Source organism: Canis lupus, chromosome 17 (genome assembly GCF_048164855.1).
Source record: "Canis lupus baileyi chromosome 17, mCanLup2.hap1, whole genome shotgun sequence".
In the NCBI taxonomy this organism is placed as follows: domain Eukaryota; kingdom Metazoa; phylum Chordata; class Mammalia; order Carnivora; family Canidae; genus Canis; species Canis lupus.
The window spans coordinates 35,732,336-35,745,978 of NC_132854.1; the positions used below are offsets into that span (position 1 = coordinate 35,732,336).

Sequence of the window (13,643 nt, forward strand, 5' to 3'; positions counted from 1 at the left end):
AACCAACTAACAGGTAATACAGTTAAGCAGACTTCATAAACTTTACAATTATAAAATTACCATTTAAACAAAATGAACCAAAAGACCAGAATCCAGCTTATGTCCACACCCTCAGTCCGGTAATTTTCATGAAACTGAACCTGGTCTTTCAGGAGAACTCTATTAAGAAAATCACTAAGTATCCTCTTACTGTCTAATACCTGAATAGGACTTCTTGAAAGCCTTGTTGTTAAGCAGAAAACATTTTCTATGAGAATCCCATCCATGTAACCAGTAGAACAGTATATGTGGATAGTAGAGTGTATGTTCTCGATGAGTTATTGATAAATACGATATTGGTGAAGTATTTAAACTTTATATCATTTAGCAAACTATTTTATTTTTTAACTTGTATTTGAAAGAAAACCATACTCACAGAAAAATTAAAAAAAAACTATTAAAACTTTCATATGTCCTTTACCAGGATTCATCTATTATTAATATTTTGTTCCCATGTGCTTTTTAATTATTTCTACCTGCATGGTATTTTCTAAAGCTTTTGAGCATAAGTTGTATAAATCGTGGCCCTTTACCCACTATGTTTACCCATACATATTTTAGGGGGCATTTACTAAACACAAGGATGTTCTCATACATAAACATAGTATATTTATCAGTTCAGTAAACACTTCATTGGCACAGTACTCTTATTTAATCTGATGTCAAAATTCTGATTTTGTAATTTGACCCAATCATGCCCTTTATCTCATTTTTATACCATTACTGAATCCACATTAGTATCACATATTATATTTATTTGTCATTTTGCTTTAGTCTCTTTGATCTTGAGCTCTTCCTTGGACTTTAAAAAAATTTGTAAAGTTGACATTTGGGAGAATACAGTCTTAATGGAGTGTTCAACATTTTGCATCTGATGTTTCCTCATGATTTGGCTCAGGTCATGTATCTTAAGTCAGTAGATCACCCACACAAGACTATATTTTTCTCAAGGTATTCTGGGGCACACAATATCCATCTTCCCCTTATTTTGTGATGTTAGTTTGATAATTCCTTCTATATATTTTTTATTGAGCACTTACCAGGTTCCAAACAATGTTCAAGGAACTAGTAATATACAAAATATACAGCTGTGACACATAGCTGTGACAGCACTTACAATCTAGTAATATGATATATGGGATCCAAACTCTGTCTCTATGAATATAGGCTGATTATTCACAATTAAAACATTTTGTTAGAGGGCTAATTTCTAACATTATGTATTAGAATGGTCTGTTCCCTATTGCATAGATAACAGTAGACAGTTGATGATATGATTTTTCTTAATCAGTTTTGCTTGGCTGCAGTCATGGAGGTATGCTTTTAAGAACATTGAGTTCCTAAATAGATGTCAATGCATAGAACCACAGGGTCCAGATTTCTACCCCAACTGAGGAAGATTCTTGAGTTGCAGAATAAAAGATTGTTAGTACCCAGTAAAACAGAATTATCTTAATCTTGGGTAGTAAAATTACTCTTTGGGTAGTAAATTATTCCAGAGAGTATCATCATGGAGCCTAAAATTGAGGCAAAGAGCCTCTTCTTTAAGATATCGACAATAAGAATGTCACTTCTCAGAGGAACTGAGATATTTTAAGCGATCTAGCCATTTTGGGAAAAGTATTTTGCCTAGGGCTAGAGTTGACTAAGTAACTCCACACCAGCTGAGATTAACCACAGCTATCTGTGGATCTTCATATGCCTTCCCTGAACATTCTTCAATCCAACTTTTGTTACTGGTTGTCTAGTTAGCATCCCATTTAGAAAGGATGTGATTAGACCAACTTGCTCAGTGATGATCCTTTCTAGCCATACAATGCCTATAGTCCAGTTCCACCTGCTTCAAATTCTCCAATTGTCAAAGTTTGGGTCTCTCCTTGATTCTGGTGCTTAACTTGAGGTCTGATACAAAGTCCCTTCACATGAAACACACAGTTGCACTTTTATTGTCTTAGGCTAAAGCTTAGTTACCTTTCAAAGTGTGTATCATAGTTTTAGATGATCTTCTAAGAACTTGTTTTATTCATTTTTATTTATTTATTTTTAAAGATTTTATTTATTTACTCATGAGAGACAGTAAGAGAGAGAGAGAGAGAGAGAGAGAGAGGCAGAGACACAGGCAGAGGGAGAAGCAGGCTCCACGCAGGAAGCCTGATGCGGGACTCAACCCCGGGTCTCCAGGATCAGGCCCTGGGCTGAAGGTAGCGCTAAGCCACTGAGCCACCCAAGCTGCCCCCAAAAACTTGTTTTAAATTAGACTATGTTCTGTCATTTACTTTTTTCTTTGAAGGGAACCGAAAAATTTATAAAAGTTTTTGATTATATTTTTTTGTCTTCATTATTAACCACTAGAGATTTACTTCATATTAGCCTTTTAATAAACATGATATTATCTGCTCTGATTTCAAATGAGCTGAACCATATTGTTCCATTAGGTAACCCATAACACACTGTGGGTTACTAATATATTTGGCTAATATATATGGAATACACCTGTTGCAATGCTCTTATATACAAGGTCCATGCCCACTCTTTAGAAGAGAATCAGGTACTTATATGGAGCATTCAAAAGGAATCTGGGATCTAGTCGTCTTTCACTTTGACCCAATTCTGTGGGCCTCAAATTCTGCAGCTACAAACGCTGAGTTACATAAAATTCAAAATTTGTTGCAACTTTTTCAGTTTTTACTTTTTAATTGTATTTGAACATAACCTTGAATATAACTTCTGGAAATCACTTAGACTGTTATTAGCTGCATTTCATGAGAAGAAATGATATTTACTCAGAATCCTCTTGTAAAAGGGCCTGTGCTGAACATCAATCTCTCTTAAAATATTTCTCATGTTAAATGTAGACTTTGTGTCTCTGCTTCTTTGCTTTAGCAGTTGCAGAATGTTCTTACTCTAAATATAAAATTATATAAAAAAAGCAAGAAACAATATTTTCTTTAATTAGCTTCTTCCTTTGGGGGTTTTAGAAGAGGGGTTATGACTTGACAAAGATCCTTCCCATCTGTTCCTGTTTGTTTGCTTTTATTTTGACTTCCTCTCGTTGTCTTATCAAATATCACATGAATCATTAACATTTGTTTTCATCACTTGTTTTGGTTTCTCTTACTTCACATGATTAGGACATTATGTTGAGAGAGGCTCAAGGCTAATATTAAACTAATATTCTTTAAGTAAATATTAAACTTTCTGGATATATGATCTTATATGTTTGCCCTTGGTTATGTTAATATTTTCCTCAGTTCTGGAGTAGTGAGATATATACACATACAACTGTTTTGTGAGAGCAGCAAATTTTGTTAGATTATAGGTGTCTGGAATATAAGTTTTGAACAAATAGATGCCATTTTTAATCAAGCTACTTCCTAACAGGAAATGTAATTTATTAAGCCCTTTGTACAAAAGACATGTTAGAGATTTTGTGGATGTTTGCAAGGAAGTTCTATTCAAAACTAGAATATACATCTATTTGTATATAATGTGATATCTTTCACTAGCATACTCCCTTATTAATGATTTCACATAGTTTTCATACAATGAAAGAACTGGATTTCAGATGTCCTCCAACTAAACAATTTGAAATTGTTCCAATTTATATGCTATCTTCTAATATAAAAATCTTGTTATATAGTGTGATTGTTATTGAACAAATTTCATTAGTTTTAAAAATAAATAATCAAGGTATTCAATACTCTAGTTTTAAAGTATATATAGAATGAAAGCTAAATTTTATATCTGTCTATATGTATTAGACATTACCAATAACTACATATAATAATACCTGCAAAAACATTACAGCAAAATAGTAAATTTTTATTTATTTATTTATTTTTTTAAATTTATGATAGTCACAGAGAGAGAGAGAGAGAGAGAGAGAGAGAGAGGCAGAGACATAGGCAGAGGGAGAAGCAGGCTCCATGCACCAGGAGCCCGACGTGGGATTCGATCCCGGGTCTCCAGGATCGTGCCCTGGGCCAAAGGCAGGCTCCAAACCACTGTGCCACCCAGGGATCCCAAAATAGTAAAATTAATACATGAACCCAAATCAAACCAAAATTAGAAATTTTGTGACAGATCCCCTATTTCTTCCTCCTTAGCCACAGCAAATGATATACTATATACTTAACATATAATATTCCTATATGTACCATCTGAGGGCTTCAACTGTATTTATTTATATATTTTTTGAGAGGGGTCAGGGAGAGAGTGAGAGAGCCAGGGAGGGTCAGAAGGAGAGGGAGAGAGAATCCTAAGCAGGCTTTACCCACAGCATGGAACCTAATGTAAGGCCCCATTTCAGGACCCTGAGACCATGACCTGAGCTGAAATCAAGAGTTAGAACCTTAAGTGACTGAGCCACCCAGGTCCCCCAGCTTCAACTTCAATATTAAAGGCTGAGATCCATTTTTACAAGGGATTTTTAAAAATTTTAAGTCATTATCTATAGATCTAAACCTTCATAGTAACAGTAAATATACAAAAATTTACACCTGCAATAAGTTATTCCATGATCTAGCTACTTTCTTATACACCAAATTATAGCTGTAAGCATCAAATCACAATGAACTTTGGAACTATTAGGAATTTGTAATTTAAATAGTTTCATTCACTCCCTACTCCCAAATGCTTTTAATTAGAATCGACTTTTTAATTAAGTACTCCCATGCCCAAAGTGTATCTTGATGATTTTTCTGTCAAATCAACCTCCCATACAAAAGCAAATAATCATAGTGTTAAAGGAAAGATATTTTGTCTGAAACCAAACCATCAGAATTCTAGTTCTCATTTCAATTTATTCAGTTGAAATTCTGCATACTGAAAGAATGCAGAATCTATTCCTTGCTGTCTTGGGGAAGATAGCAAGGAATAGATCCACAGGGCAGACAGGCTAAAGGTACTGAGAGGCAAGCCCTTACCCCTCCAAGTCAGAGGCATAGTATTTCCTGCAATGAGAGTCCACTACTTATTAAAGAAAGGAAGTGTAATGGACTGGATGTGAAATTTGGATTCATACACATATCAAATACCTGCACTTTTATTTGCTAGCTCTGTGAAAATGTGCAAGATACATAAGTTTTTCAAGCTTAATAGCCTACTTTTAAAAGGCACTAAGAAAGTGCCCCGGTGGCTCAGTCAGTTAAGCATCTGCCTTTGGCTTGGGTCATGATCCCAGGTCCCTGGGATGGAGATGAGGATGGGCTCTCTGCTCAGTGGGGAGTCTACTTCTCCCTCTCCCTCTCCTCTGTTGCTCCCTTCCCCCACCCTGCTCATGCTCTCTCTCTCTGTCTCTCAAATAAATAAATAAATAAATAAAATATTTAAGAAAAGGTAAAAGGCACTGAGGAGATATATTTTGTTGAGTTGTTGGGAAGTTCAGGCTTAAAACCTATAAAGTATCTTGAACACAAATGCCCAGAAAATATTAGCTATACTACTAATAATTATTGCCTTTATTGCTAATTTACTTGATTAAAAAAAAACCTCTCATCCATTTGAGGTATTAAGGAATAATTTTTTGGTAAACCTGGCCCAGCAACAAGAAGAAACAGAAAACATGTTTTTCTGTGGTCAACACATGCATAAATAAATATAGTACAAAAAATAGTGGATAGGTGTTAAGATTATCTAGTTAGAAGGTAAGTAAAATGTACAAAGGGCAGCCCTTAAAGCAAAATACATAGACAAGACCTCTGAGTTTTCAGATGCAAACAACACACACCTCTGAATAACAAGTCTTAGCCATGGAATGACCTTCGTCTATAGCTTGTTTTTGTAGAGCCTTCTCTATGGCCCCATGGCTTTGCTTGCTGTTGAAAGACTCAAGAAAAGGAAATATTGAAACCATTATTATATAACATAAAAACATAGCTCAGTGTGAGTTATGGGCCCATATATCTTTCCTAGCACCCTTGCCATTCAACTTTCACTCAGGTGGTTTGTTATCAGAAGCCTGAGATAGACCCATAGTCCTATAATTCAGAGGCTTGTTGTTAGCTCTCTGGGTACATACAAATGGAGATATTTGCTGTGGATTTCAGGACCAGTATAATTTCTCCAGAACAATATAAAATTATTTTTTTCCTTACAGACTTTCAATTATCTGTAAGTATGTTTCAATAAAGATGACAAAATTATAAAGTAGAATTGATTTGAAAGTTAGGCTTTGTGGTCAAAAGGAGAGACAGTTACTCTCCAGGGTCTGTCTGTGCCTGGTGTATATCTGCTTCTAGTTAATTCTAAGGCAGATAATCTCTGATGCCCAAGTATTATTTAATCATGGAAATGCCTTAACTGTAGCAGGTGGGATCTGTTTTATAGCTGGCATCTTTAATGCTTGATGCATTTGTCCATCTGTTAGGAACATTAGTCAAAAATGCAAGGAGACATTTATTAAAAGTAGAATTATAGTAGATAAGATACTGAGAATATAAATATAATGTATATTATTTTTATAAATGTATTTTATATATGACCTGTGATAAAGATGCTTTCAAAATAAATATCATTGTTATATTTTTTAATGAATATAGTTTCATTTTAAAATTTAGTTTTAAGGATGCCTGGGTGGCTCAGTTGGTTAAGCTTCTGACACAATTTCAGCTCATGTCATGATATCATGGTGGTGAGATGAAGCCCTATATGGGGCTCCATGCTGGGCATGAAGCCGGTTTAAGATTATCTCTCTTCCTATCCCTTCATCCCTCCTCCAAAAATAAAATAAATAAAATAAATAAAATAAATAAAATAAAATAAAATAAAATAAAATAATAAAAAAATAAAATAATAAAATAAAATAAAATTTAGTTTCAGGCAGACATTAAAATGCTAAAGGTAATTATTTTTGTCATATAAGCATATTAATTTATTTCTCCAAAAGTTTGTTATTTGAGACTGCGTAAAATTTTTAAGGCAAGCATCGTGCTGAATGCTGTCATTCTAATACTGATGGGATAAGAGATATGGATGCTACTTCTGTGGTTCTCAGTTGTGTAGTAGGCTCCCCAGATGTAACTTCAAAGTGAGACAAATGCTAAGGAGTTCATTCCTAGGATGCTTATATTAAAGAATAAATAGGAGCTCTCTATCTAGAGAAGTTGCATATAAGGGAGCAGAAAAATAAACAGGGAAGGAGGAGGTATTTACCTTCTAGATTTTAAAAGTAAGAACAGGCCTAAATATTCCAACACAGTACAGAGCTTGGCATGTCCTAGATGCAAAGGAGAGCCAGGGTCATGGAAGAGGGGAAAGTGGTAATAGCAAGATTAGAGAGGAAAATATTGTATCAAATTATATAGCACCTGGTAGGCCTTGGTGAAGAATTTGGCTAGTAAATCTCTCAAAACAAGTATTTACGCTCAGTGAATTATTTTTGGGTAACAACTCTTTGCTGCTAGAATCTTTCTACCTATCAGGCTGTAGACAACACGGAAGATTCAAAAGCTGTTTTTCAAGATTTTATTTTTTTTTTCTTTTTCAGTGTGCAAAGATTTTAAAAAATCAAAACAAATGAGCAAATTATGAAATTATGAGATGTTAATTATGAGCAAATACTTTTCCATAGATATTGTGAAGGAATTTGAATTTGGGGAAAGTTAAGAATGTCTCTTGTCCCATTGTCTAGTGCTAGGAAACATTGCCTTTTTTTTTTTTTTAAGGTAAGAGTGGAAATGATGCTCTCAACATAATTATATATAGCAGAAATACTGAGACAGTTCAAAGGATAAAGAAGTAGGGATGAAGTAATTAAAGGTTAAGAATTAGAAAACTTTGGTAAAAATATAGTATTCCTTCAGTTGCTTCTGAATCCTCTATGACTAGATTTTTATAAAATGTGTTGCCTTACATAGTAAAAATCATTATGATCAAAGTTATCTCTAAAAAGGTGCAAATTTTAGCCACCTGGTACTAAGTAAATGAAAAGCGGAAAATTTAGCTTATTTTTATAAATACCAAGTTTATTAGGTTTATTTCTAAAGTGAATAATTGAAATTCCCGCTAAGCTAAAACTAGAAAGTTATCTATATATCTATATTTATATCTCTAATGTAAGTGAGAAAAAACATAGTTTTGTCCCACAGGTGGGTGTAATCAAGCAAACAAGAAATCAGACCATGTTCCATGCGAAAACAATAAATATTTCATAATATGTTAATATGATACTGTTGTATCCTTCGAAAGAAATTTTCATTAAAATGTTATGACTTTGATTTTGGTATTAGTTTAATACTTGATTTAGGAAATTTCTATCTTTATTGAATATTATCACAATGGCTACTTGGGAGCTATAGTAATATTTAGCATTAATGAAAGATTATTGTTACTGACCATGAAGTAAAATGTTTTTAGACAACATTTCTAAGGTGATTATAGAGCATAGTTTTCCATGCCTTTAAGTCATGGCTCAAAAATAGTTGGTTTAATAATATATTTTCATTTGTGAATCTCAGATAGTATATATCCAAGTGTGTATGCCACTTACGGGGAACAGATAGTCACTGTCATTATTAGATGTTGTATATATTAAAAATAATGTTGATATATGATTATTGAACAGGGAAGATAAGGATGTTTAGAGATCCTAATAAATAAATAATGATATTAATAACAATAATTTGATAATAGTGTTATTAATAAATAAATGTTATTATTAAAGTTGAATTGGATTAATTTTATTGAGGTAACCAATACTTGATATATCTTATTAGAAATTAGCCAGTATGAGATTGATATGATGGACATTGCTTTTCATGCTGTTGAAGGCAAATGGTGGATATTGGATGTTAATAATATAATATATTAAATATATATTTTATTTATTTCAATATCTACTTCGTGTAAGTCTCACAAAACTTGTCTCTGATTCATATGTATAACAAATATTTATTGAACATGTACTAGGTTTGGCGGATATATCAATGAATAAAACAGTTCTATGATGTTTTAGAGGTTATATTCCGACTGTAGAGTTTAAGCTAAAATCAGACAAAATAGGGATGTAAAATTTGGGCACACCAGTATTTCTATGAAGTAAAAAATGGTTTAACATTGGTTTTAAGTTCCTTATGAGTTTCTGTGTCTACTATATATTATGTAAAAGAATTCAATGAGCTTAATGTTGAAAGTGAGAGCTGCACATATTTAGACTGTATTTTTCTATTTCCTGGATTTATTGTAGATTGTTTCTTTATATTTTAACACTATTGGTCAGCTACCAGTCATTTTGCAAACATTTATGGCAATATTCAGTTTTAAAAATGCTTGGAAAAATTTTCTTATTACCTTCTACTGTAGATCTTATAAATAGGAATTTAGATATATTTGTATAAAATATATCCAAAATTTAGTCCACACCACAAAGTTGGCAGCTTGAAGCGTGCTACATTTGAGAAATGAGCTTACATTTTGTTTTGTTTTTCCTCTGGATTTTTAATTTCCCATTTCTTTTTTTTTTTCTTTAAGATTTTATTTATTTATTCATGAGTGACACAGAGAGAAAGGGAAGCAGAGACATAGGCAGAGGGAGAAAAGCAGCCTCCTCACAGGGAGCCTGATGCGGAACTTCATCCCCAGATCCCAGGATCACGCCCTGAGCCAAAGGCAGACACTCAACCACTGCTGAGCCATCCAGGCGTCCCATAATTTCCCATTTCTTATTTCTGTCTCATTCGAATGGGATTATTGCATGTGTCCAATATTTGATTTGCTTTTTCACATAACCGTGGGTTTCTTAATTGGTAAAAGTTGAGTAATATATTTCCTTCTTAACATTTGGTTGTTTGGCTAATTTCACTTCAAGGAGGAAAGACTATGTAGTTCCTTGACAGTGATGAAATAACCTAGATGGCTTTCATATAAGTAGCAACAAATGTGCACAATAGGTACATTAAATGGTATACTTAACAGCACTGCTAAGGAGTAAGATGGGAGCTCAGTCTTTCGTGATGGAGACACACCTGAGTGCATTCAGAGAAAATTTGGTTCTGCAAGCTTGGAAGAAGGAATTGTCATTCAACAGAAATCAACTAGCTTTGCATATCAGTAACACCCACACACGCATACTCTTATCTGTTTTCTGAGTGCTCTCAAACTGATATCAAAATAACAAATATATATTTATGAGAACTAGAAATTCTGTATTCCTTCTGATCATGGAAACTCAACGTAATTATGAAATTAACTTTAAGAATATGTGGAAAATGTTACTTCCTAAACAAGTGAAGATCGAATAAAATCTACAAATTTTATACCAGGCTACTTACTTTTTATATTCATAATTGTCCCCCAGATGTCATGAAATTAATTATTTCTTTATTGTTCATTTTTAGATGGAAGACTGTATTTGAAAACTACTGTCATGTACTGAATTTTTCCTGTTGAAGAAATCCATGTTATAGTAAAGAACTTTGCAGACATTCGTCATTGGAAAGTTCGGAAAAAATAAAGTCCTTTTAAGGGAACTTCCTCAATTTTGTGTATTAATGTTCTTTAAAAGTTTAAGTATTCTACAAAAAAAAAAAAAAAAAAAAGTTTCCTCCATTGATTTTCACCTGTGGTTCATACCAGAGACCTGAGAATGTTTGTAAATGTACAAGTATCAAACTTCTTACAGTTAATAACACTGCAACTTTGCTGCTGGACACTTGTATACAGAGTTAAAGGCAGGCCTGAATAAGGCCTGGCTTTGTTTTTTTAATGGAATGAACCATTTTCCTCCTCTGAAAATTCTGGATCTGAGCACATCAAAAGACTCTTGTACCAGTGATCACTCAGACCTTCAGAATTATGTCCTCCAGAAACCAGCAAGAACCCTTGGAAATGAACTTGTAGGGGGCATAGAGGATTCCTAAAAAAACAAAAAACAAAAACACAAAAAAAAAAACAAAAAATACAAACAAAAAAACAAAAAAAATCAATAAATCAAAGAGTAATATTCTATTACATTCGATTTTAAACTAATTGTGGGTTTTCTCCTGAAGATTTTTTTCACATACTTCCAAAAGACCAACAATTGGATGTTGACAACAACCCAGTGAAATAACATTTTGCATATCTGAAAAGAAGCATTGAATATAAGCCAAAAGGTTTCACTGAAGGTCTTTTTTCTTAAAAAAATAAAATAAATGTAACATGTTTTCATTCCAAACTGGTAGTGGGCATATAGATTTTAAAATAATAATGATGCTTCTTATTCAAACTGTTGGTCACATGTACAGTATATAAACATAAAACATACAAGGAAGGTATTATGTATGCAGTAGTATACTAGAGTTTAGGAAAATGAGAATTTTAGAAAATATGTTTTGTCACCCTGTTAGTCAGAAAGACACCTTTCTGGTTTTAACGCATGCAGGCATGTAAATATTTGTCTGGAGTCACAGTATTAATGAATGAGATCTTAAGCATCTGGTGACATCAGAACTCTGTGTCAGCCACTTTTATTTGTATATTGAACCCTAGTTAGTGCCCCAAACTGCACTATTGAGAATGGATTGTGGCTGAACAGTAAATCAAAACACCAGAAATATTTTTATATGTTAATGTCATATTATGTTAATGTTGCTGAAAAACAAAACCTAACAAACCCTTGATGTATCAGTCCAATACCATGTAGCGCTGAGTGATAAAGTTAAAATGTGTTGTGCTTCCCCCCCACCCCGTCAGAGGGAAGGGTGCCTATGTGTTATTTTCACTGTCTTTTTGAAAGTTACAGTATGTGTTTTCACTTTTGTGCAGATAACTGGAAGTAAAGCTGCAAACAGTGCTTATTACACACTGTAGTTACCTTCTCTTTGTTTTTATTAATCTGGAGTTACACCTTTAAAGACTGATATTATGAATCAGGACGGTCGCTGTGCATTTTATGATTTTGCTGTCATCTTAAAATTTTATGATCATAGCATTATTTATTACCATAAAGAGCAAAATCCCAAATGTCCAAGAAAACTAGCTTAAAAATGTTTAAAGATAGTTCTGATTCGGTACTAATCATTTGGTTAAGAGAGGAAATTAACATTATAGATACTCTGGCACTAAGCTTCTATAGTTTTTAGGTCTTCCTTGCAATACTGGAACATACTTCTTTCTTTTGTGTAGTTTGCTATTAACCAGCTAAGTCCATTTTTTACTACAGTAAAAAAAGTTATATATACAGTTCCTATTTTAGCTTGCTTGAAAGGGAGCAATATTTTTATTTAAAATACTATTAGTATATGCTTTGTAGAAACTTGGTTTTCGAAGCATAGTTTTTCCATAGCCATCTTTTGTTGTTTGAGCACAAGAGATTCTATTCCTTGTTGTATTTCTTGCTTTTCCCTGTATGCAGTCTTTAAAGGATTACAACACTTAAAATTGGAGGGACTTGTGGCAAGCTTTTGAATCATACATTTTTTAAAAGATTTTTTAAAAAGCCTACAACTTACCTAAGTAGTAGAATCAGCCATTGCTCTGCTCCTTGCATAGAGTCACCTGTTAAGTAGGTTAAATAGTTTTAAAATGCATACTTTCAAGACCTTTGAGAATGCTTTAGTGTTTGGTTGGTATAAAAGGAATTTTAGCAAGAATTAAAGAAAGAAGCTATCAGCTATATGTTAAGAGAGAATCTTACTAACATGTTGTAAATATTACAATTCATGAAATGTTATTTTAAGTCTGTAACTTAAGTTTTTTCTCCTTTTTTAGTTTTACAGGTCGGTTTGAAATTTGTTTTTGTTTTTGGGTTTTTGGTTTGTTTGTTTGTTTGAGTTTTTATTTTTTGGTATAGACAAGTAAAATTGTGCCCATTTTATGGTTTCCATGCTTTTGTAATCCTAAAAATATTAATGTCTAGTTGTTCTATATTATAACCACATTTGCGCTCTATGCAAGCCCTTGGAACAGAACATACTCATCTTCATGTAGGACCTATGAAAATTGTCTATTTTTATCTATATATTTAAAGTTTTCTAAAAATGAGAAAAGGTTATTACGAATTTTGTTGTACAAAATCTGTACAAAAATCTGTTTTTACATCATAATGCAAGAATTGGAAATTTTTCTATGGTAGCCTAGTTCTTTGAGCCTGGTTTCAATGTGAGAACCACGTTTACTGTTATTGTATTTAATTTTCTTTTTTCTTTTCAACAATCTCCTAATAAAACTGTCTGAAATCTCCCTGTGACTTTATTTACAGTTCGTCTTTATTAAATTTTGTGAAATGCATAGCATTGAAGGAATATTTACTTTCTAATGGGAGGCATCTAAAAACAACATAAGTCAGCTCTTTGCAATGCGAGGGGAACAATGCTCAATGATTTTATTTAACATGCAACTGCTTCTATCTCTAATATGAATTACTGTGCTGAAAAACATCATAAAAGCACACTCTGTAGTTATTGTTTAACAAGCAGATTTTCCATATTTTGTTTCTTGCCAGCTAAGCAAACTGCCCACATATACATGATTTATTTATGTACATTTCTCAGTTTATGAAGCTGTTATTTGTACCCTTTTCCTTTATATTCTTATATTCCCATGATTCTTATTTCACAAAGCTTTGTGCTGAATAATGTAAAGTAGACATGTTGATGGAACAAAATATATTATTCCCATATCTATAA

The 13,643-nt window shown here is 32.9% G+C and overlaps 1 protein-coding gene across 1 annotated transcript in view; it reads left to right on the forward strand.

Annotated features, from left to right (window-relative positions):
* DACH1 (dachshund family transcription factor 1) overlaps positions 1–13,197 on the forward strand; it is a 423,769-nt gene extending 410,572 nt beyond the window's left edge. Inside the window, exon 11 of the mRNA XM_072782825.1 lies at positions 10,374–13,197. Coding sequence (XP_072638926.1) covers positions 10,374–10,411 — 38 coding nt within the window. The 3' untranslated portion in view covers positions 10,412–13,197. The remainder of the gene's footprint in view (positions 1–10,373) is intronic.
* Positions 13,198–13,643: the final 446 nt, after the last annotated feature.